Genomic DNA, 25,777 nt, shown 5'->3' with positions numbered 1-25,777 from the left:
AGTGATTGTGTAAGAGGGTGGGCTTGGGGAAAAAAAATCTACAGCAGTCAAACTAAGCATATGCAACTAGGAGTCTCTTTATAGCCCTATAAATCCGCACTTACCCATTCTAAAGTCAATGTATCCTTCTCCTCCACTCATCACCAGCATAGACTTCTGGGCCAGACTACTCGCTTCCTGCTGGGAGGTGGCACCTTTATCATCGGACGAATCTGGTGTGCTGCCACTGGATGGGCAAATTACCTGACCTGGGCAAAGAACCAACCAGCATTACAAGTTGTTCTTCCACATTCCATAGTTTATTTAGTTTGTGACTAACACTTTATTAGTAACAGAAACACCATACGTACCTGGTACTGCAACAAAGAATTTTACAGCATCACGGTGGCCATGAAAACACAACTGCGCGTGTGCCATTGAACAATATGGTATAAATGTTCCTGGAGTGACTTTGTCACTGTTCTCGTCGCCGTAGACACGGATGACACTTCCGGGACGACTCCCAGCACCGGGCAGTGCTTTATTTGCTTAAGATTAGAAGATACAAATTATTTTAGACTTAACAGCTGCACAGATACATAGTCAAAAGTAAGTACATATGACAATTGCCAACTAAAAGGAAAGCTAGTGGGGAAAATACACTCAGCATTTAGTATTTCAAGACTTTGCTTCAAATATTAGCGCAGCATGCTTAGATTCTGAAGGAGGAAGATAATGGAATGTGTATTTTGCTCATCTAGCACTAACCTGGAAACCAGCTACACAGAATGTTCCTTTAGACGTAAATCAAGAACCTTGGAATTCATACTGGCTGTCTGACCCACAATGGTCCTTATACACTAACCTACACATTTACTTATTGGCACTCGGCATATAACTAAACTGAACAACTTTTCTGAAGACCGGTCTCTTGGCATTTTGTATAATTAAGATGGATCAACATTTTGTGGCCTATACCAAGATTCATGACAGTGATCCACAAAATGTCTATCTCAACAAGGCATTGCCAATAGGTCTGCTTACACTGTACATAATTATTCATGGTTTCTGTATAGCATGAGCCCTCAGAAATTGTGTCAGTAGGTTAAATCAAAGAAATTATATCCAACTACTCAAACACCTGAGAGCTCCAGACCTTTATGCATGTATCTAGATGTAATGGTGGGTGGGAACATCTGAGGAACTTTAACGGCCTTAGAAGACCCTCCACTACTCTGAATGTACATTTTACACTGATACGCTGGCAACTAACCTTTTCCATTAAACTGTACTACAATATCTAGACACTCCATTCCAGTTTTCAGAGCATATTGTATGTGCTCCTGCAGTGATGGTTATTTTGTTGTTGGAACGAATATGCATGAGAATGCATCCTTTGAACTCACCAGAAACTAGTGACTACACTGAGGCATGAGGCACAGTGTCCCTCAGTCATTTCGCTAGCCCTTAGTGTTTCAAGATGAATTTTGTTTTAGCCCCAAAATTTCTGCTCCTGACACTTATCAAGTCATATGAAAAAGGTCGATAATATCATGTGTGTTTGCTATTCTACACCTATGGGAAGTGGTACCTAATCTGCAATATGATATGCTAGATGTACAAGACACATCCATTAGAATGAGGAGGCCATGACACAAGGAGAAGTCCAAGAGGAGAGCAGTGTGCAGGGAAGAGAAGTCCGAGAGCGGATGGCTTGATGTGGTGACCAGTGTAAAGAGAGCAACTAAGATTAGCTGCAAAATGTGAGCAGACACTAAACTGCTGAGCCGTTTATTAATACAAGAGACTACTGCCAATTAGGGGACTTCCAGAAGAAGACAACAATCAGGAACATACAAGGGGGTGACTCTACACAGCCAGAAAAAAAGTGGCTACTAAAAAAGCCTGAGGGAAGATTTCTGCTTTGCATCGGCACTTACCCCTTAACCCAAGTAACCGGCCCTGGTGCAGTATAATCGCTATAGTGAGACAGTAAGGGGAGGGTAATGGACAGGGTATAAAAGTGAAGAACAAGTTCTTGAGAACCTGATAGGCAAAGATTAGTCAACATTTACAGACTATGTTTGGGCACTAATATTAACCTCTACCTACCCATATGGCAGGTTTCACAACATACTCTTGCAAACATTAGACGGTAATCAGTGAGCTCCTTTTCATCACATAGTTTAACACCTACATATTTGTTTGCCTTGGTGGAACAATTTCAGAGATAAAAGCAGCGAACAGCACCACCACCATGCTCAGGAAGGAAAACCAAGTGAAGCACCACATACTAATTTTATTAAATACATGAATATCTCGGTCATTAAAGGGTTAAGCGCTAGACTTTCAGCTCTCTCATGATATGAATTAAAAGCTATAACAGAAGAAGTCAAAGCTATTTTTAGTTAGCTTTTCAATACACCTAGCCAAGAATTAACATGATCTTAAAAAATATAATACATATATCTATATCTGTCTCTTTAATAACAAATGCATAATCAAGTGGTTTACATTCATAATCATCACATCCTCCTCTGCTGCAGATCTTGTCAAATGCCAGCAGCACTCTATGCAAATGATAAAGTCTGTCACAGGAACCATTCTAATTGTCTTAATAAGACAAAGTGACCTATTTATTAATGATTGTGACTTTCTGTCCATATGACAACACAGCACATAGAAGTCACCTTTAACACTGTGTTTTTCATTGTGGTCCAAAGAACTGTATTTTATGGACAGCAGAGGACTGCAGTTTCTGCATTCCCAAAAATCACTGAAGTAATTTTAATTTTTAAACCGCAGTGCAATGTGGACCACTGTTACATGGTTTTAATACTGTGTGTGGCTAGCAAGTACTAAGTAGTTAAGGTACATGGGCAATTCCAATCCACTAGAGCTGCAAACAGTCTTTCTTCTGAAATGCAGAAGAGACATTAGTAAACTGAGCATCACTGAACCATCATTAAGAGATCTGGCGTCCATACACCGACAGCAGAATGTAGCCATCTGTCCATTAATACGAGAAGACACCTGTGTGTATGTACAGGATTTTTTACCATACAGATTAACAACCCCTACTTCACTTGAAGTAACCCTCAGCATGTTACTCCTCCAGTAACTGGCACAAAAGTAGACCACAGGATGGGCAGATAAAAACTGCCCATGTCTACTTTGTTGTATGGTTGAAAAACATGTACACTGAATTTCTCTGCAGCTAGGTATCCGGTCTATAGATCTACACTACAAAGGTCTATAGTCAATAGGTCGACCATTAATGGTAGACATGCATTAGGTCGACATGTAAAAGGTAGACAGTTCAAAAGATCGACAAGTTTTTTTAAATTTAGTTTACTTTTTTTTTTTTTTTCATACTTTACCATCCTTGTGGACTACAATTGGGAATTGTAACCTAGTCTGAAGCAAGCGGACGTGGTACACTAATGGTGCTTGTTTGTGGCAAAAAAGTGACAAAACACCCAAAAAACAAACAAAAAAAGGTGTCTACCTTTTTTGTGACGCTCTTTTGACCCTGTTGACCTATTCTATGTTGACCTTTTGACCCTGTCGACCTAATGCATGTCTACCATTAGTGATAAAACTATTGAACTGTAGACCTTTTTAGCGTGGAGCTAATAGTCCACACCCATTCTGCGGGGATCGCAACATTTTTTTAAACAAAGTAAAAAAACAAGTACTCTTAGCTCGCTTCCAGCTCTATTATCGTGTAAAAAAAAAAAAAAAAAAGGAAAAAGTGAAGTGAGGGCAATGTGAAAGCAGATGGGTTACAATAAACCTACAGTAAATATGGCTTTTCAAACCAGAAGTCATCAGGAAATTCAGTAAGTTTGAAAACATGGAACAGGGACATGTCAAACTCAAAATACAGTATATAAGATAAATCACTGAATATTATTAGTGTAATGACACTATTATTGTGTGTATACATCTCACGTACTGCAGCATTTATGAAGCAGGTTACAGCTTTAGAATACTACAGTTAGATTGTCATATTAGTTAACTTCTCCACACTGGCTGCCTCATTCCACTTAGACGGTAGCGAGAGACTGTACCCCTCTACTGCTGACAAAAAACCCACAGTATTACATAATTATCTTATATGTGAGCGGAGACCCTAGTGGACTATGAATTTGGAGCTGTAAAACTAATGTGAGGAGACAGTAGGCAGGTTTGATCTCTGAACAGTAGTTTCTTCACATATACACTACTACTATAATTCCCTGTGTACTTACTTTCTGTTAAGGGGATCGAGATAATGACCCCATTTCCAGTGCCTACCCACAGCCGGTTGCAAGACACCATCAATGCAGTTATCCTAACAAAGGAGAAGCCCAGCTTTCCAGTGCCTAGAGACAAATTAAAGTATTTATACATTACAGAGAGTAAAAAACTGTCCAACCATCATCAAATTCAAAGTCATTTGTCTCACAGCAGAGATCACCACATTCTTAAAAAGAACTGAAGCCAACTTGAGTATTATTATTATTTATTTTCTCATACGAGGATGCTGGGGTCCACTTATTGACCATGGGGATATAGACGGTTCCGCAGGAGCCATGACTTTTCAATGGGTGCGCACTGGCTCCTCCCTCTATGCACCTCCTCCAGACTCCAGTTTTAGAAATGTGCCCAGGAGACTGGATGCACTCTGAGGAGCTCTACGGAGTTTCTCTGAAAAAGACTTCTGTTAGGTTTTTTTTTATTTTCAGGGAGAACTGCTGGCAACAGACTCCCTGCTTCGTGGGACTGAGGGGGCAGAAGCAGAACCAACTTCCTGAAGAGTTTCATGGTTCTGCTTCTGGCTGACAAGACACCATTAGCTCCTGAAGGGAACTGAACGCTAGCTGTGCCTAGATGCTCACTCCTACAGCACGCCGTCACCCCCCTCGCAGAGCCAGAAGTCTGAAGACAGGTGAGTATGAGAAGATAGATCTTCTAGCAACTAAACTGACGGCTGAGGTACGGCGCGGCTGGCGGGAGCGCAGCGCGCCATTGCTGTCCACACACACAGAGCACTGCAGGGTGCAGGGCGGGCGCCCTGGCCAGCAAAATATTACCTTAAACTGGCGCAAAGGGGGCATAAGATGCCGCTGACACAGCCCTACCCCCGCCAGTATAAATATTAACAGACCTTACTGAGTGAAAAACGTGCCATTTGCGGGGGCGGAGCTTCTTCCTCAGGCAGCTAGCACACTGCTCAGCGCCATTTCCTCTCTCTCCTCAGAGACGACGCTGGTCCTTTCCTCTACTTCTGGCAACAAGTACAGGGTGCAAATAAGGGGGGCACAAAGCGTTTGGTGGTGCATTACTAGTGTGAATTACTGTATAAAAGCGCTGTTGTCTGTGGGCATTCTGTGTTCACAGACATTACATACTGGCGCTGGGGTTGTGAACTGGCTGCTCCTATACTGTGTCCCTCTGACAGATTTTGCTGTGGGTCTGTCCCCTTATAAGTCCCAGTGTGTGTGTGAGTGTGTGCTGCACACGTGTAAGGCGTGTCTGAGGCAGGGAGTTCCTCCCCGGAGGAAGGTATTTTAGGGACACAGAGTTGTAATGTGGTGGCGCTGCCGGCACACCAAGAGCCTGCATGGGTGAAAGAAATACGTGACAGTATGCATCTTATTAACAGGAGGTGAGATAAGTCTGAATCTCAGGCTGAATGCTGGAGAAAATCTGTGGAAGATGTGATTTTTCAGGACTCAGTTCTTCCTTCTACAGGCGGCCCCTCTGGGTCACATAAGAGACCATTTGTGAATACTGATACCGACACAGACTCTGATTCTTGTGTCGACGATAGTGACTCTAGAGAAATAGATCATAAATTGGCAAAAAATATACAATATATGATTGTGGCTATAAGGGACGTGTTGGAAGTTACAGAAGCCTCGCCTGTACCTCAGGAGAAGGCTTATTTATGTAAGGAAAAGAAATCCAAAGTCACGTTCCCTCCTTCCCACAAGCTAAATGCTCTCTTTGCAGGGATGTGGGTGAATCCTGAGAAAAAAAAATCATATTCCTAAGCGGATTCAGGTAGCTTACCCTTTCCCAGCAGAGGACAGGAAAAAATGGGAATCACCCCCTGTGTTAGACAGTGCACTATCCACTTTTGCCAATAAGTGTGAGATAATATTCCTTTATGAGAAGATAATCGACTTACACAATTTTCAGACCATTGGTTGAATATTGGCTTATTGATCTTTCTGAATATCATATTTGAATATTACTTTGCATTTAACCACAGGGACTGTTTTTTCAGACTCAATTATTTTAAATGAGTTAGTATTCTGTTGTGCGAGCGAAGCTCTGCCAGCAAGTATACTTACAGATTGTAAAGGAATTTTCAAGTATATACTCATATGAGTACGGCTGGGGTTTTGCTCTGTGTGTGTGTGTAATGTGTAATATATATATATATATATATATATATAGCACCTCTGTACCCTACCTACTGACTATCTCAATGGACTCTCACCAGCGATCCATAACAAGGACCTGGTAGAAATCCTCCAACTTCCTTACCCTTGCCTAACGCTGGCAGCAGATCCATTCTTGGCTCTTTTTCCCACTATCTTCCTCTCGCTCCTTCCACCTATCTGCTAAGTGAACTCTCATTAGTGATCCCAGAGTAAGAGGATACATTTTCTACTATCATACCACACTGTCAACGCCCGACCCCATCTGATCTTGGAAGCGAAGCAGTGTTGGGCTCGGTCAGTACTTGGATGGGAGACCTCCTGGGAAGACCCAATTTAGTAAAAATTGGGGCCGATGGTATACTCTGTGCCTAACATTGACAGCAGATTCACCATTTGTATTTTTTCTGTATTTATCTACTTATTGGATAAGTACCTTATGTGGTATACAAACTCCTGTTGTGTGATTACTAAGTAAGAACTAAACTGATAACCTGTATAGCCGTTTCAGGTATTCATTCAACATGTTAAATCCAATTACCTGATATTTATCCTAAAATATACCAGTGAGGTACTAATAGACCTAACTGGTTTTAACCATAACATTTGTCTATTTGGTCATAATATTATGTGACAAATCACTAAGAAATTCACTGATACTCACAGACATTAATTAAATGTGTTGTCTTCTTTGTATTTTGTCTATTTAGATACACTTAAGCAATTTCTTACAAAATAATACCTAATAAAATGTATTTGTTTTAAATCTTACCCATTGACTAACTATCACTAACTACTTTAAGAGTGTGCCCACACAAGAGTCTTCTTTTATTCTCTTTGTCTGCTAAGCTATCCACTGACTCTGGGCGCACCAACAACGTGACAAAAATTAGGGAATATCCCTTTTACTTTCTATTTTTGGTTCTAATATCTTACGATGATTGACAGATTGGTGCGGTATCACCAACATTTTCTGATGTATTAAATGTTCTGCAACGGTCCATGAAACAATAGAATATATGATTTAATATAATAAAAATCCCATTTTCGAAGATCCATAAAATTGATGACACTGGACCACCGGTTTCCTACAAGTCCTATATACAGAAATACTCAAAGGCCTCAATGTCCAGAGAAGAGAATCTTCTTCTTTGTGCAACTAATGAGCTAAGATCAGATTCACAACAGTCATTCCACAGCAAATCACCCCCCAAAAATGTAAATGTCCACCACCCATCTCAGATTTTTACAAAATTGTTTTAGTTAAGAGAGGATGTCAAAACAACTATTTCTGCCAGATCTCAACTGTCTGATAATTAGTTTATTAAATATTGATTTTTCAATTTATTAAATTATTTACTAATCGCGCCTTCTTTATCCAGTTTATTTAAAGTATCAATGGGTGTTTATTAAGGAATCATCATAAAATTTGGACCCCTAAGGTAACTCTTCCTCCCGAATCCAAAAATCCAAACCAAATTACTTTATCTGCTTTACGTTTTGAATTACGGTAAAAAAGCATTGTTTTTTTAAAAGACTTAAATATGCTAGGTTCAATCAACATTAGATACCCCAATTTTTTTTTTTGAGTTTAACAATGGTATACATTAATACCACACAAAAAAATCTGCATTCATAGTGGAGAGAAAAAAATCTGGAAGTTGACGTTCAATCACTGTTGCACCGCATACATAATTAACACAAGAAATCATGACATTTAAAAACTTAAACATAACTTGTGTCCCTAGCTTATTTAATGTCACAGAATACATGGTAAAACAATCAAGGTAAAACATCAGGTACAGCAGTTTTACGAAGATGATGAACATTCTCGGATGTGCCCTGGAAAGAAAGTCCGTTTCTGTAAAAGTTCCAGGAGGAAAAATAAGTCACGAACAGAAAAGGCTGCTCCTAGTAAACTTGAGAGAGTTTAATTTTGCTTTCAAATACTGTTTTCCAGACACTCAAGTTGGATTGTCTATGGTTTGTTCCTTATGACCTACATGGTGTGTTAGTGTTGCGGCAAGAGGTATGCATTCTGTGTGTGTTCGCAAAACTCACCAAAATGTAAAACATTATTGGTTGCTGCTCTACCACTAAAGATGGACTACAAAGACCTAACTGAAAATCCTTGTTTGTTTTTCAGTCTCAAAAACTTGTATGCTACAACGGTGTGATAAATTTCCAGGTATGGAGTACTCCAGAAAATAGTTGAAAAACCTTTTCATGATAGTGACATGGATGATAAGGACACAATTGTTTATAAGCAGTGGGTCCACACTGACCAAAGTAAATTGGTTACAATCACTAGTTATGTGAAGTTATTTGTAGTGCTGTTGATGACGCAGCAGCCAATCTGTATACAGCAAAGTCGCAACATGAATACCTACGCCAGTTGAAGGAAACCACTTGACCAGAAACAGAAGCTATGTGTTACTAGATTTTGCCGAAAATTATTAATGTGTGTGTCAGGATGCAATTCAAGGATTCCACTGGGACACTTCGCAAGCAACACTTCATCCATTTGCTGTATAGAGATAGAGCCATACTCATCTATGCTGCGATGCGTGCACATGGCACATGCATCGCGGCATAGTGTGAATGCACTGTGCTGTGACTGATCACAGCCGGCATTCGCTCCATAGGCTTCCATTGACGTGCATGTGTGTGCATTTGCAGGCACACGATTAGGTTGGCTACATCTGTTTATTAGGCAAGATGAATGTGTGACATTTTAAACTGTGTGAGTCTGTGTGTAATTAGTGCAGTGGTTGCCAAACTTTTTTGAATCACGGCGCCTTAGAGTATCAAAATTTGTTTCACGGCACCCCTAGGCCAAAAGTTTTTTATTGAGAGATTTAGAATAAATATTAAATGAGGTAAATTGTGTTTATATGTCATCCTTAGGTTCAATTGTGCGGTGTGGGACAGGAATTGCTTCTGTTTGTCCACATATTTTATGATTAGCAGCCACCAGCGCTGGTTTTGCCTATTACATTGATCATAAATAATTTAAATTGGTCCTGGACCACCAACCCAGGGCACCCCTGCAAGTGTCCTGAGGCACCCCAGGGAGCCACGGCACACAGTTTGGGAACCACTGAATTAGTGATACCCGTGACCATATAGCCATAACTGTGCATGCCTTCATTACAATAGTTATGAAACACTTAGCTGAACTATTACTAAAATTGGAGTATTACTACTTTAGTGATGGTGCTAGTAAACATCTAGCCACACAGACTAGTCTGCATCACATCTTGACACCTTTGAACCCGTATAGCTTTCGGCTCTGAGTTCAAGGAGCAGCGGGGAGCCACTCACATTGCTACCGTGCCTTCCCATCGACTCTGCCCCTAGAGCAGAGCAGGAGCGCAATGTGGGAGCTTCGGCTTTTTGCCGGCAATTTAAAGTGCTCAAGCTGTCCATCACCACACTCTATATCCAATGGTAATCTAAACAGATGGAATGAGAAAAGCAACGTTTGTTCCAATGGTGCAATCTACAATAATGTTTTATATTCATGGCCTGCAGAATTAAATATTTAATAACTTAGTATTTAATTCTAATTTAAAAACTTACCTAACATCTTACTAACATAAGGTTCAATGTCAACATCCTGCAGATGTTGGTAGGTGTGTGCATGGTAGAGCCGTAAAGTGGAATCCAGCCGGATGGAGACCCAAACACCATCACCAACCCAAGCCAGCTGCCTTACTTGGCTTTCTTTCCTTGGGTGGGCATCAAAAGATTTCTGGAGAGAGAGAGAGAGAGAGAGAGAAAGACAAAAAAAAGTAATGAGCAAAAACAAACTTTCTTTTTAATTGACTATTAATAGTTATTTACATAGCACATACACATATTCTGCAACGCTTTACAGAGAAGCTCAGAAAAAAACAGGCAGAACACAGCATATTTTTTGCAGAAACATCTTCAGATTGGTCAAACCAGTAGCAAAATGTAGTTTTATTTCCCAGTCACCAGACGCAACCAGGATAATATCAGCACGAGCGCTCTCACACCTCTATTTTCATGGTCTTTGGCTGTACTATGTAGATCTTGTTCCTATATCCACACCAGACCTTCTCGTGCACCACGGTCATACATCGAATAGAATGGTGAGGACGGCCAAAATCAAGAAGGTGGTAGTTTGACAGATCCCACTGGCCATCTGGAAAGATAAATTAAGTCTTCAGATTTACACAATTATTGGCAAACCGTTCTGTACAGTATAGTGATCGCAGAGACAATGTATTTGTTATTTACAAATAATCCCGTTTTTGTTAACATTTGAAGGGGATCATAATATTCTCAAGCAGATTTGATTTTTCTGAATCTAGAAACAATAACAGATCCTCTGTATAGATACAGTTTGACACGCAGGTGTGAGTGGATTTATTTTTAAATACACGGGAAAAAGGCATACATAGATCTGCCTGGAAGTAGAATGATGGTGGCTTTCCCCTGTAAGAGGAAAAAACCTTTAACATAGAAATATACAGATTTGGTTTATTTGAGAGCAACCACATTTATAGTTAACCAATATCTTAATAAAACCAACTAAATTCTTTACCTACCGACACCTCGATGGAATATCGCCAGTGTTCCATCCGCTAATGCCACCAAAACGATGCCTTTTACATGCCTGAAAAGATCGTTAAATACCACAACATGAGCTGTCATAATAAGACTCCATACCATGTGCTGATCTTTAGGCTGTAGCTGCATGGCTAATAGGATTCTTCCCTTTGAATGGAAAGGTCAATACAGTTGATTAGTTCAACTGCAGCCAGCAGCACTGCCACCCAACCAGAAAACATTACTCCCCCCCCTCCACACACACACACACACACACACACACACACACACACACACACACACACACACACACACACACACACACACACACACACACACCAGGTGTTTGCTAGTTTTGAAGGATTTAGAGTTTTAACCATGACATGTACACTAAGTTTTCTTTGCTATTATCCCTCTGTGAATGCTAGGCGCAAACTCTCAGATGCTGTGTCTGCCCTCTGCCATATTATCGGAGACCATGTCATGCTGCCAATTAGGTCATATCCCTTGCCAAAAGGTCCTGTCCTTAACAACCGTAATAAAAGCGGTTTATCATTTCTAACAGGACTGCACAGTATTAATAATACACAAATACAAAGGGCAAAATGTAAATGACCCTGCCTGTAAATGGAGCCATATTATCTTCTTTTCATAGATAGAGGCCTCTGTGTGCGGATATGGTAAATACTATTATATAATACATAGGAGCTATTCTGGAAATAGAAGAGTAACAATTGCAGCCAGTATGCACGTAACAGAAAGGTACCCCCCTGACACTTATTTTATATATTTGGACTGTACTCACACGATACTGAGGATGGAATCTTTCAGTTTAATCTGCAGCAGACATTTCTTCCACTGGGCGACAGAGGAATGCACATACAAACTGCAACAAGAACAACAATCAGTCTCGTCTGACAGTTCAGTGCATGTGGAGTTAATGTAAGTGCGTATAAAATAGGATAAATAGATTCATCAACAGCGCACTCTACTGGTGAGTAATCAAACTTCAGGAGAGCAAGGGAGAACACGGGTCTTGTGGTGGTCACATGAGCACACAGGATGATGGAGGTTACTTACTATCCATTCTGTGCTCCCAGCCACATAGTAGGTAGCAGGCTGTTCATCTTCTGGGCCTCCTCTCTCATTAAGTCCTGCTCACTAGGGAGCGTTGCAACCCCATCTTTATACAGGTCAGAGTCATTGCTAGGATGGGATAAAATAAACTGGATTATAGAATATATTTCACCAGGATAACATGAGTGCTTATCAATTCCCTGTCACCTGTGTATTTTATCTTAGGAGTTGGTGGCAGAGACAGCCTACAACGGGAGCATTCTGAAGGTAGCCGAAGCCCCATGTCTGGTATGCAATTATACTTGCTTTGTCTGCACGATACTAAAGGAGGATATCTGCCCATATACTGAGTTGTACACATTTACGTGACCATACTGCACCTACTCCTATGACTGCTTTCAAAGCAGTCATCATTATCAGTGCAGCTCTATACCCTATGCCAAAGCATATTCCAACTATCCTGATTTTGGCAGGACAGTCCTGTTTTTCAGATACTGTACCATCGCAGTGTCCAGTGGTGGTGGTGGTGGTTAGGGGGGTTGGAAGGCCCCACTCTCACTCACTGCTCTACCTAGCTTGCACATCTATTCCGTGGAGAGGGGGCCTGGGGGTGAGGCTAGCAGCTCCCAGAGTGCTGGTATTGCCTCCATAGTGGTGAAAATGGGGGTGTGACTCGCAGGCGCGCCATTTCCCACAAAGCTGCGTTCCCCACCATGAGTCTACACACCCTTTCCAGGTAAGTGGCAGGGTCCCGACATCAATGTACAATAGCTTGGGAGGTATGTGCTAGAGATTAGTCTGACCTCTGATTAGCACACCGTTCTGTCTACACGCCCTCTCTTAACTTAGCCTATGCATCAACGACCCATTGGCACCCAGTTATACTCATTCAGAGCACTTGGAGATGTGACTGGGATTTAGTCAGCTACAGAATATGCAGTGCTAAAAAACCTCTAAAATAAACTTGCATGCCACTAAGGGGGTCATTCAGTTCTGATCGCTGCTGTGCGCTTTCGCACAGCAGGCGAGCAGGTACTAACAGCGCATATGTATGCGCAACAAAGGGCATACAACAACAAAGGGCATCGTCGGCCAGCGACAAGATGGTGCGAAAATTCTAATCGCACGGGCGTTCGCAAGGTAATTGACAGGAGGAAGCAGTTTCTGGGTGGTAACTGACAGTTTACTGGGAGTGTTCAGTAAAACTCAGTCCTTCCCAAGCGTTTTCAGGGAGGGTGTGTGACGTCAGCTCCGGCCCCGATCAGCCTGATTCTATCGCACTGTAGGAGTAAGTCCTGGGCTGCGCAGAGACTGCACAAAGTGACTTTGCTAGCCCGGCGTACACATAAGATCGCACACTTGCACGGCAAATATACACTCCCTCTGGAGGCGGTGACTATCCGAACACAGGACAGCAAAATTAGCAGCCCAGCGATCACATCTGAATCACCTGCTAAGTGAGAAACCTGAGGTGTGTTCCAATGAGATTTTACAGCCCTGTGCCTTTATATCGACATGGAACTCCTCAGTATGTTCTGATATTCTATTTTTACAAAAGAGGGGCATTAATCATTTATATGTGTATATTCACTTTCAATTGTTTGTCTCCATTAATCTCCTCTGAACTGCTTTGCCTTGGAAAGTGGTCATTCTGTCGAAATAAATATGTGGGTAGCAGAATGCCGATGCCATAATGCAGGTGTAATGTTACTTACAGCATTTTTAACATGTCTGCGTTATAACTTTAAAAATGACGCTTAATGATCATCTTTACAAGTTATAATGCCAAAATTACGATGCTCTCCGTAACATCACAACTGTACCTGCAGCATTATGCTGTCCACATGGTCTTTGTCAATATATTTATAGCCTAGAAAACATATCTAGCCATTTTTCTTCCCTCCTCCGCCCCTACTTTTTATAACACTCCCAAAATATTTTAGGTTTTATCTGAGTCTTATGTGTATTGGATTCACAATGTATTTTGTGTCACAAGATAGATTCCCATACATGTAGCACTCTTCAATAAAAACACTAACTTATGAAAAAGCATAAATTGGAAGAAAGCATTAAACGATCACTGAAATATAACAGACTGACTACATAAAAGGTACTAACAACATCCACAAACATATTTGTAACTTTATACCATGACAGAACGTCAGATATTTGGCAATCAGTTTATTATATTTGCTCTCTGTTATCAGTGAACATTCCTGGAAGTAGCAGGCTGCGGCACTCCTCCACTCCTCTACTGTCCAGAAGTCGGATGAGTAAGAAAATCTGTCCACATGATCATTACGTAAAGCATCCCAAAACAAATATAGATATTTGTAAATCTTACAATTAGCTTTTTTACACCAATATGTATTTTAAATTTAACCTGCCTTGACAGGTAATTTCACTTCAACGTTCATTTACCTATACTTCTAGATTTTTGAATTGTAATGTTTTTCAAAGAATAAAACCACTATATTCATTGGGTTGGATTCAAAATCCTAGCAGTCGGGATCCCGACAGTCAGAAGACTGACAGCGGAATCCGAGTAAGTGTTTTCACCCTAATCCTAACCCATCCCTTCTTGGAGCCCATCCCTAACCATCCCCTCCTGCAGCCAAATCCAAAACCCCCAATACTTACCTCCGGGATTTGTCGGGATCCGATTATAGGGATTTTTACCGCATATCTATTCATCAGGTGTGCATGAGGGGAACCTCGATGAGAATTGCAACCTTGGATTGGATTTAACTCGTGATCAGCTCACATATTACACTGATAGGCCCTCAATAATCAGGTATCTTTCCTCTTCTGCAATGTCTCCAAATACTGTGATTTGTCAAGCGGTCCCATACCCTTTAACAGTCAGATACTTGCCTTAAAGTTTACACAGGGGTTAAAAAATACATGATGGTCTTTATCTGTTCTAGACACAATCACTAGGAGACATTTCTCTGAGAGCTCAGAACTACAATTAACAAATTCTCATCATGTCTACTATGACTTTGGAGTATTTGTATATGATAATAAAAAGGCTCACCTGGCCTGGCAGCTGGTGTCGTCCGCTGTGCTCTGTACACCCAGAGGGTCAGTAAAAACATGCTCTGTATAGATTCCTGCCTGTGTTATATCTGCCAAATCATCCGTGGAGCCCTCACCCACTTCAGTGGCCTCTGTTGCTTCCTCTGCAGTGGGAATATTATCATCCAGCTCAGAACTGGTGGAGTCTGGATCTGTCACCAAGAACAAAATAGTTATGGTAGACTTACCATTGATAACTCTATTTCTCCTAAGTCCACAATATCCACAGGATAACATTGGAGATATGAGGTAGAGACAGCGGATTGGCACCAACGATCAAAGCTTTCGGCCTCCCAGAATGCAACGGGCCAGTCCCCTCTATCCCCAACTCCTGGCTCAGGCAATTCAGTTGTTTTCCAAAGCTCAAGGCAGGAGCATCATAGAGAGCCCTAATCAGGCGAGAAGAACACACATGCACACCCTTCCGTACAAGAAGGAAGAGGTTAGTAGGTGAAAGGATCCTCAAATCAGGTGCGTCAGGGTGGGATCCCTGTGGATACTGTGGACTTAGGAGAAATAAGAGTTATCAACGGTAAATCTACCATAACGATTATTTCTCCTGCAGGGTTCACAGGTTATCCACAGGATAAACATTGGGATGTCCCAAAGCTATTTAGTAGTGGGGATGCTCCTGATTGGACAGGAGAATCCTTCGCCTGAATTCAGCGTCCTGAGAGGCAAAGGTATCAAAGGAATAATGTCTAATGAATGTGTTAATGGAAGACCATGTGGCTGCCTTACATATCTGTTCTGCTGAAGAACCACGTTGTGCTGCCCATGACGGACCTACCTTACGAGTAGAGTGAGCAGAGACATTAGCCGGAACAGGGAGATCAGCTTGAGAATATGCTTCTAAAATAGTCATCTGAAGCCACCTCGCCAGTGTCTGCTTGTCAGCAGGCCATCCTCTCTTGTGAAATCCGAAAAGAATGGAGTGTGTCTGTTTTTCTGATGGCACTGGTACGATCCAAGTAGATCCTTAAAGCACGGACTACGTCCAACGATGCAACTCCCGCAGAAAGGTCTGGTCCTTGGAAGGCCGGGACTACAATTTCTTCATTAAGGTGGAATTTAGACACCACCTTAGGAAGATACCCAGATTTGGTTCTGAGAACCGCTCTATCTGGATGAAAAATCAGAAAAGGAGGGCGGCATAATGCCCCTAAATCTGAATCTCTTCTAGCTGAAGCAATAGCCAGTAGAAAGAGAGCTTTAGCCGTCAACCATTTAAGATCCACTTGCTTTAGTGGTTCAAATGGAGCAACTTGAAGCGCCTTTAGGACTAAACTTAAATCCCAAGGCACTGCAGGAAGAACAAAGGGAGGTTGGATGTAAAGCATTCCCTGAAAGAAAGTCCAAACATCCTGCAGGTTAGCAATTTTCTTTTGGAACCATATAGTCAATGCTGACACCTGCACTCTCAAGGAAGCCACCCGTAGTCCTTTGTCCATTCCTGCCTGAAGGAATGCTAGGTCTTTAAGAGTTTCCAGAGGCATAGGGTCAAATTTACGGTCACTGCACTATTGAATATAGGCTTGCCACATTCAGTGATAAATGCGAGCTGAGGATGGTTTCCTTGCTCTGAGCATTGTTTGAATTACCTGCTGTGAGAATCCTCTTGCTTTCAGAATAGAAGTCTCAAGATCCACGCCGTCAAAGACAGTCGATACAGGAGCTTGTAATAGCAAGGACCCTGTGACAGATCTGGACGTTGAGGGAGTAGAAATGGAGCATCCATCAAAAGCTTCTGCAGATCTGTGTACCAATGTCTTTTGGGCCAAGCCGGAGCTATTAGTATCACAGTGCCCTTTCCTTGTTTTACCTTTCGCATAACCCTGGGCAACAGGGCGATCGGTGGAAACACATAGGCCAGACGAAAGTCCCAACTCACTGACAGGGCATCCACAAAGGTTGCTCTGGAAACCTTTGTTGTTGACCCGTACACGGGAACTTTGTTGTTTAGACGGGACTCCATGAGATCTATCTCCGGTAACCCCCACTTGTCTACTAGAGTCTGGAAGACCTCGGGGTGTAAAGCCCATTTTTTTGCATGAATGGTATGTCGACTGAGAAAATCTGCTTCCCAGTTTAGGGCTCCCGGAATAAATACTGTGGACAAGGTTGGATGATGAAGTTCTGCCCACCTTAACGTGCAGCTTACCTCCTTCATTACGTTTTGGCTGCGAGTTCCTCCTTGATGATTGAGGGACACTACTGCTGTTGCATTGTCCGAGCGAATTTGAACTGGTTTCCCATGAAGAATGTCCGTTGCCTGAATGAGTGCCATATAAATGACCTGAAGTTCCAATATATTTATCGGCAGGCAATTTTCTTCCTTGGAAGCAACTTCATCCTGACACTGCTCCCCAGCCCTGAAGACTGGCATCTGTTGTCAGAATTTCCCAATCTGATATCCAAAAGGGTTTCCCTTGTCCAGATGGGATGTCTGTAGCCACCAGGCTAATGACCTCCTTACTTCCAGAGGAAGGACCATAGTCTGCGTTATTGTCTGATGAAAACCATTCCATTTGGAAAGGATCAGACGTTGCAGAGGCCTTGAGTGGAACTGAGCATACTCCACCATGCTGAATGTCGGCACCATCGATCCCATCACACACATTGCTGCATGAATGGATACCCTTTGACTGTGTAGCATCTCCTGAATTCTTAACTGAATTTTGGATATTTTGTTCAGAGATAAAATTACTCTCTGAAGGCTTGAATCCAACACAGCCCCCAAGTAAGTCATCCGTTGTGACGGAACCAGGGACGACTTTGCCCAATTTATGAGCCAACCATGTCTCTGCAAACAAGCTATTGTCTGTTGCAGATGACACTGAACGCCCCATTTGGCTTCTGGACTAGAAACAGATTGGAATAAAAACCTTGTCCTCTTTCTGCAGGAGGAACTGGAATTATCACTCCTGACTGGAGCTACTTCTGAACTGCCTCTTGCAAAGCCCTGGCCTTCATTTCCACTGAAGACTGGCTGGTACAAAAAAACATTTGTGGAGGATATTTCTTGAAAGCAGATGCATAACCGTGAGATACCGCTTCTTGCACTCAGGCATCTGTGGTGGACTGATGCCAGGTCTGTGCAAATAGAAATCGGCCTCCCACCCTGGGGTCCCCCATGTGGAGGACCGCACCATCAGGCTGATGGTAGCCCAATGCTTTTTAGTCTTACCAGACTTGTCAGATTGAGACTGTTTGACATAACCATTTCCTTTTGCTTTTCCTCGAGTCCGAAAGGGCCGAAAAGCTGGAAATCTAGGCTTGGATTTGTGTGTGGAAGGAAACTTCACTTTCTTGGAGTCTGCTTCTGACTCCAAAATACTGTTTAATTCTTTACGAAAAAGAATATCTCCAGTAAAAGGCAAAGACTCCAGAACCTTCTTGGATTCTGAGTCAGCTTTCCATGTACATAGCCAAACTGCTCTGCGAGCTGCTACTGCTGAGGCTGATGCCTGAGAGGCAATTGTACCCATATCCAAGGCTGCTTCTTCCATAAAAATAGCTGCCCGTTTGATACGTATGTGCAATATGGGATTTTTGCTCTCTAGCTGCCATTGAAAGGTCATCCTGCAATGCATCAGCCCAGGCTGCCACTGCTTTTGCCATCCAGGCTGAAGCATGGCTGGTCTTATGATTTCCCCAGACAAGGAGAAAATGGTTTTTAGAAAAACTATCCTATCCGTGACATCATTTAATGATGTTGAAGGCAGAGGTAATGTAGATTTTCGCACCAATCGAATGACATGTGTATCAACTTTGGGAGCCACCTTCCTTTTTTAAACAGTCCCCAGCCGGAAGAGGATAATGGGAATTCCATGTCTCTGGAATTCTAAACTTCTTACTGGTTGTTACCCAAGCCTCTTGCATAATTTCCATCAGAGGTTCTGACCCAGGAAATTCAGTCCTAACTGTTTTGGGACATTTAAACACAAGTGCCTTAGATTTTAACAAAGGTCTGCTGCTTCCTCTAAGGATAAATACATAAAAAACGGCTGCGCTGTATATCAGAAATACAATTGTATTTCTGATATACAGCGCAGCCGTTTTTTATGTATTTGTTCTTCCTGTTTCTCAACTACACATAGTTGGTCGGCAAGCGCAGTAACTCAGAAATTTAGGCATTTAATTATTACTCATTTTTGCATATTTTATGCGGTATTAAACTGACAGAGGCGCTTTTTCAGCAGTTAATAGATTTTATTCTGTTTTTGCAATTCCTCTAAGGATAGAATGGCTTTCATAGCACTAATTAGCTCAGGTATGTCCACCGAGCTAAAACCTTCATCCTCACCTCTGTATGCAGACCCGGAGTGCGATGAGTCCTTATCCTCCGACAAGTCCCCATCTGCAACATGTGTAAACTGTGAAGAAGATGTTTCACGTCTATGGGATTTACATTCCATCGTCCATTCAGCCGGTTTTTGTGGAAAGGCTGCAGATTCCCGTACTGGATGTGAAAAACCCCAGGTGGAATGTTGCATGTCACGGTTAATCGGGTAACCTATCCCTGGTATAGGAGCTGGAATTATCCGCTCAGCTACAGTATACTGGATAATGTCTGTGCAAATGTAGTCCCATGGGGGTTCCATTTGAACCTGTGCCTGCTTTGGATTATTCAGGAGGCTATGTTGAAAACTAAATCCATTTTGAAACAGATCCTGAGAGGTTAACCCAGCTTTGCAAGACAAACATGAAATGAGTGTTGGTGCTGTTGTGGAGAGTGTATCCACCTCACCCTTGCCTCTCTTAGACATGATAAACAAATCACACACCTGTAAAGTATTAACTACACAATTTGTGAATGAAATCACTTTAAAACTTTCTAAAGTGACATACAAGCCGATCCCTCCCTGCTTTGCACCAGCATTGGGGATCGGAATACACAGAAACTGACAGAAAATAGTAAAGTCAGCAATCGCACTAGCAATCAGTCACAGGTTATACATTAGTATAATAAGGAATATGAGCACAAATTCAACTACAGATACATTTCTAGTATGTAGGAGAAAGATATTACTGCATTACCTTATATACTGTAGGACTTTAAACGTATTCAGTCGCACAGTGAAAGAAACAGCAGCAATAGTTTACAGACTCATATGCATCAGGCACTTATCCAACTATTCGTACTAAATGGTAGATAAAGACTTAGGGGGTCATTCTGACCTGATCGTACGCTAGGTTTTTTAACTGCACTGTGATCAGGTCAGAACTGTGCTTGCGCATGCAACACAATGCGCAGGTGCGTTGCACGGGTACAAAGTGGATCATTGCTGTGCGATGGGTTTTACGAAGAATCCATTCGCACAGCCGATCGCAAGGATATTGACAGGAAGAAGGCGTTTGTGGGCGGGAACTGACCGTTTTCTGGGAGTGGTTGGAAAAACGCAGGCGTGTCCAAGCGTTTGCAGGGTGGGTGTCTGACGTGAATTCTGGTCCCAGACAGGCTGAAGTGATCGCAGCGGCTAACTAAGTCCTGGGCTACTAAGAAACTGCAAGAGATCTTTTTGTACCACTCGGCTGCACATGCGATCGCACACTTGCACGGCTAAAATACACTACCTTGTAATAATAATAATAATAATAATTTTATTTATATAGCGCTCTTTCTCCAATAGGACTCAAGGCGCTTAACAGATACACAGCATAATATAGTACAGAAAAATAATGAAGTACATTTTTCATAAAATACAGAAGCATGAAGATACTAAAAGAGACACTATGGAAATGCTTGAGTAAACAGGAAAGTCTTGAGTCTACTTTTGAAGGATTCTATAGTTGGGGCCTCTCGCACTGTGCTGGGAAGTGAGTTCCATAGAGTCGGAGCCGCATGACTAAAAGCTCGACCCCCAGATGAATTACGGTAGATTCTAGGTACTGCTAAAAGTCCTTCATCTACAGATCGCAGTAATCGAGTGGGGCAGTATGGGATCAGAAGCTGTTTCAGGTACCTTGGGCCTTGGTCATGTAATGCTTTGAAACTCAGTAAGCCAATCTTGAAGAGGATTCGCCATCTTACAGGCAGCCAGTGAAGGGAGTAGAGGATGGGTGTTATGTGGCTGGAACGGGGCTGGTTGGTTAACAGCCTGGCAGCTGTGTTTTGCACCAGCTGTAAGCGTTGCAATTCTTTTGCTGGTAGACCAAGGTAGAGGGCATTACAGTAGTCTAATCGAGATGATACAAATGCATGTATGACTTTTGGCATATCATCTGAGGGAATTAGGTGCTTGATTCTGGCTATGTTCCTCAGGTGAAAGAATGAGGATTTGATTGTGGCTGATATCTGATGTTTAAGTGTCAAGCCATCATCCAGGACAACGCCAAGATTCCGCACATGATCACTGGTCTGTAATTCTGAATCCCCGAGTGTAAGTCCAGTTGGTTGGCTATGCTGCAGTCTTGTCCTTTGATGTTGCGGTCGTATTATAAGGACCTCTGTTTTATCCGGGTTCAGTCGCAGCCAACTGGCGCTCATCCACTCCTGTAGTTCAGCTAGACAGCCATTCAGGGTTGCTACTGGGTTATCAGTGCCCGGAGCAAAGGACAAGTACAGTTGTGTATCATCTGCATAGCAGTGGTAGACCAGGCCATGGCGCCTGATTATTTCGCCCAATGGGAGCATGTATACTGCAAAAAGCATGGGGGATAGTATAGAACCTTGTGGGACACCACATGGCAATGGCACTGGTGGTGATGAGTATAATCCAGATGATACTCTCTGTGACCTGCCTGTGAGAAATGATTTGAACCAGTTTAGGACTGTGCCATCCAGACCACAGAAGTGTATCAGTCGCTCAATCAGAAGCCCGTGGTCCACGGTATCAAATGCTGCCGAGAGATCCAGAAGGATTAATATTGAACAGTCACCTCTGTCTTTTGCCATCAGAAGATCATTTAACACACACACCAGGGCTGTTTCAGTGCTATGTCTTCTCCTGAATCCTGATTGAAATGGATCATAAATATCATGGGTTGTCAGGCGAGTTTCCAGTTGATTTGCAACCACTTTCTCAATAACCTTTCCTAGGAAAGTAAGGTTTGATACCGGTCTGTAGTTGGACATGCAGTCGGGATCTAAATTAGGTTTTTTAAGAAGTGGTCTAACAATTGCTTCCTTTAGGGGTCCAGGAAAAATGCCTGTCTGCAAAGAGCATTGAACAATTTTTGCAAAGACAGGACCGATTATATCCGTACAACCTATTAGAAGCTTGGTTGAGGCTGGGTCCAGGCCACAGGTGGTGGGACGCAAAATCCGAGCAATTTCAGCAGTGTCCTTTACATCCACTGGGTCAAAGCTGGTCCATGAAGGCAGGTAGCTTATATTGGCAGGCTTTGTAGTTTGGCTCTCCTTTGATGGCACTGTGGATATTCCAGCCCGGATGGTGGATATTTTATCTGCAAAGAAGTTTGCAAACTCGTTGCATCTTGCTTGGGAAAGGGTCTCATCAGTCTGCAGGCATGCTGGCTTGCAAAGCATCTCCACTGTGCGGAAAAGTTGAGCTGGCCTATTGTTTGCTGCTGTGATCTCATTTGACAGGAACTGTGATTTCTTGCGAGTGATTGTCGATTGATATTCTTCGTTATGCTTTATTAGTTTTATTTTGTCATCCACTAGGTTAGTCTTCCTCCATCGTCTTTCCAGTCTACGCCCCCTTTTCTTGAGCTCACTAACACTGTTGTCGTACCATGGAGCTTGACGATGTGGTTTACGAGGTCTTATACGCACAGGGGCGATAATATCAATTGCAGCCTTAACATCCCTATTATAATAACGGACTAGGGAACAGGGATCTTCACAGGCACCCAGTATAGCAGAGAGATCCATATTTGCTGCAAGAGCCTGGGGAGTCATACCCCTCCTTGGACGGTACCTGGTCAACTCCACGGGCAGAGATCTTATTTGAGGGGTTGCAACTGCGAACCAGAGGGAGTAGTGGTCTGACCAGATGACTGGGTTTATTTTTAGGTCAGTGACTTCTAATCCAATCTGAAAGACAAGATCAAGAGTGTGACCACTTTTATGTGTGGCAGAGGGAATTATCTGTGTGAAGCCCAGACCATTCATTGTGCACAGGAGGTCTTGGCCAAGGCGTGAGAGCTCATCATCCACCCATGCATTGAAATCCCCGAGGATGAGCCATCTTTGATGTTCCAGAACCAGGCCAGCAACAGTGTCTGCAATTTCTTGTAGAAATATCTTTCCATCTCCAGGTGGCCGGTAGATGAGAAGTACTCTGAAACCTAATCCTGTCGAACTCTGGGCAGCAATGCACTCAAATGAGCGAGTAATTTCAATAGGGTGGACCCTAAGTTTAAGTTCTTTTTTGAAGCAGATAGCCACCCCGCCACCCCTGCGGTCCAGTCTTGGGTTGTGGATGACAGAGTAGTTTGTTGGTACCGCAGCCTCCAATATAGGTGCTGCATTTTCGTCTAGCCAGGTCTCTGTAATACAGGCTAGATCTGCAGATTCAATAAGGTCAGCAATTGTTGCAGTCTTGTTTCTTATAGATCTGGCATTACAAAGGACTGACCTGATTGGGCATACCAGAGGGCCTTCAGTTTTCTTTATGTTAAGTGCAGGAGCTCTGGGTATGGGGGTCACAAAGCGAGAGTTGACAGTTCTGTCCTTCCAAACATAGGGCCGTCTTTTGGGTATTACTTCTATTTGATTGTTCTTTGTGTATGGGGGTGAGCAGGTGGGCAAAGGACGTAGATGGTTACCGGGGGAAATAAGTTTCCTGCCTGCTCGCTTCCCACGAATGCGCCTGTGTTTTCTTTTTAAAATGCCAAGGGATTGGAGAATAGAAGCCTGTGATGGTGTGATAGGAACTGCAGAACGTGGTGGGCGGAGTGAAAGAATGAAGCTGGAGCAATATGTATACATTTGGTCATCAATGACAGATTACTATGAGTTTGAGCTGCATATGATGATGAGAGAGGGAGAGAAAGCAGTGTTTTTTTTGTTTTTGTTTTTTTTTCTTCCTTTTTGTGTTTTGTTTTCCCCCAATCGGTATTTGATCCAAAATTCTAATGGGTTTATGAACAAAGTTATTGCTATAACCTATTGGGTATATTTGAAGCAAGTGATAAATAAAATAGCTGCTGATTTAATCAATTATCCTAGCATAGGCAGACTTTTGGGAAGGTGTTAGAAGCCAATTCCTACTGTGTGTGTGTGAAAAGTCTCAGTGTGAGAGGCCTTTGAAGTAGGTTTCTTGTGTGTGGGGGGAAGTGATAACATGTCCTGGGAAATGGATCCTGAGTTGAAACAGTGAGCCTTCAGCAATTCAGAGCCTGAATATACAGATATTAGTAGATTAATGCAATAAGTCAGTTATTAGTTGCTCAGAGAACAGAGGTGGATGATGTCTAAGTGAGGGGCTAGATGTAGCCAAAGATAGGTTGTAATCCACAGTACCTTATCTGGGCAGTGTCCAATGCAGAGTGCAGCAGCTGCTAAACTGAAGGATTTCTCAGTGGAGGTTTGCAGAGGATTCAGTCCAGGATTCAATCCAGTGTGTATCTCAGCGCAGGAATGCAATCCGTTGGTTTTGTAGGTGGCGACTATCTGATCGCAGCGCTGCAAAAAACTGCTAGCGAACGATCAGGTCTGAATGACCCCCTTTAGTGCTGTATCACCCAGCTCAGGAGAGTAGGATACAGCGAGACTTCATCCCGCTTCCAGGATCGATCAAAACGTTAGTGAATGCTGAGTGGATCCAGACGCTATTAGTGTACACAACCGCCCCTTGAACCTACAGTGAACACAGATGCCCAAGTGAACACCGATGCACCAGTCATACAGTCGCCTATGCTGCGACTGGGTCCTTTTAGATACACAGCATCTCAGACGAAAGCGGGAAATCAATTCATGGCGGAAAACTAAGCGGAAACTGGTCATGAACTGGGGGGAGGGGCAACCAGGGGAGCATCTTACTCCCCACTGCTGACATCAACCCCAGGGATCGTGGCCTCATACTACCCCTGGAGCCTATGATCCCTGAGGCCTGGCGCTGGTGCACCCGAGGTGGCAGCTGCGTCTGCGACTGTTTGGTAGTCTCAATCCCGAAACAGTGTGGCTGTGTATCACGTTTTTCCTGCTAAGCGGAACTGATGCCTTACCTTCTTCCCGTGCTCCGGCCACAGCCTGGTAACGTCTGCTGGACTTGCTAGTACATACTACACAGACGCCCGCCGAAACAGCACTGTACACGTGGGTAAGCGTTGTCTCGACCGGGCGGAGAGTTGATGGAGCAACTCTTTCTTTGGTACATTTAAGACGCTTTTTTAGAAAGATCGCTCAAAAAAAGAGTAAGACTATAAAAATAAAATAATAAAAAGCTTATGGCTGCTAAAAACCAGCAGCCCACTGACCATGGTCCAGCTCCTGCCGCACCAAACAAAAAACTGAATTGTCTGAGCCAGGAGGTGGGGACATAGGGGACTGGCCCGTTGCATTCTGGGAGGCCGAAAGCTTTGATCGTTGGTGCCAATCTGCTGTCGCTACCTCATATCCTCAATGTTTATCCTGTGGATAACCTGTGGACCCTGCAGGAGAAATTGATGATAAACCTTACAATGACACAGCTTATGAAAAACTGAGTTTTTTTGTTTTT

General features: G+C 42.8%; 1 protein-coding gene and 1 pseudogene across 3 annotated transcripts in view; one reads left to right on the top strand and one right to left on the bottom strand.

Annotated features, from left to right (window-relative positions):
• The window catches only part of SPAG9 (sperm associated antigen 9), a 262,243-nt gene that overhangs the window by 8,433 nt on the left and 228,033 nt on the right, over positions 1-25,777 (bottom strand). For 2 of the 3 annotated variants that reach the window (XM_063960919.1, XM_063960921.1), the window contains 10 exons: positions 15,106-15,298; positions 12,072-12,197; positions 11,797-11,877; positions 10,991-11,058; positions 10,436-10,584; positions 9,996-10,167; positions 4,233-4,346; positions 1,920-1,958; positions 351-527; positions 105-248 (listed from right to left, as the gene is read on the bottom strand). In XM_063960919.1, the coding sequence (XP_063816989.1) occupies positions 105-248; positions 351-527; positions 1,920-1,958; positions 4,233-4,346; positions 9,996-10,167; positions 10,436-10,584; positions 10,991-11,058; positions 11,797-11,877; positions 12,072-12,197; positions 15,106-15,298 (1,263 nt within the window). The remainder of the gene's footprint in view (positions 1-104; positions 249-350; positions 528-1,919; positions 1,959-4,232; positions 4,347-9,995; positions 10,168-10,435; positions 10,585-10,990; positions 11,059-11,796; positions 11,878-12,071; positions 12,198-15,105; positions 15,299-25,777) is intronic. The other variant, XM_063960920.1, reaches the window with a different exon arrangement.
• Positions 6,641-6,759, top strand: LOC134894352 (5S ribosomal RNA; annotated as a pseudogene).

Source organism: Pseudophryne corroboree, chromosome 3 (assembly GCF_028390025.1).
Source record: "Pseudophryne corroboree isolate aPseCor3 chromosome 3, aPseCor3.hap2, whole genome shotgun sequence".
Taxonomy (NCBI): Eukaryota; Metazoa; Chordata; class Amphibia; order Anura; family Myobatrachidae; genus Pseudophryne; species Pseudophryne corroboree.
The sequence above is the reverse complement of the archived record's forward strand: the minus strand, read 5'-3'. Positions and strand labels throughout refer to the sequence as shown.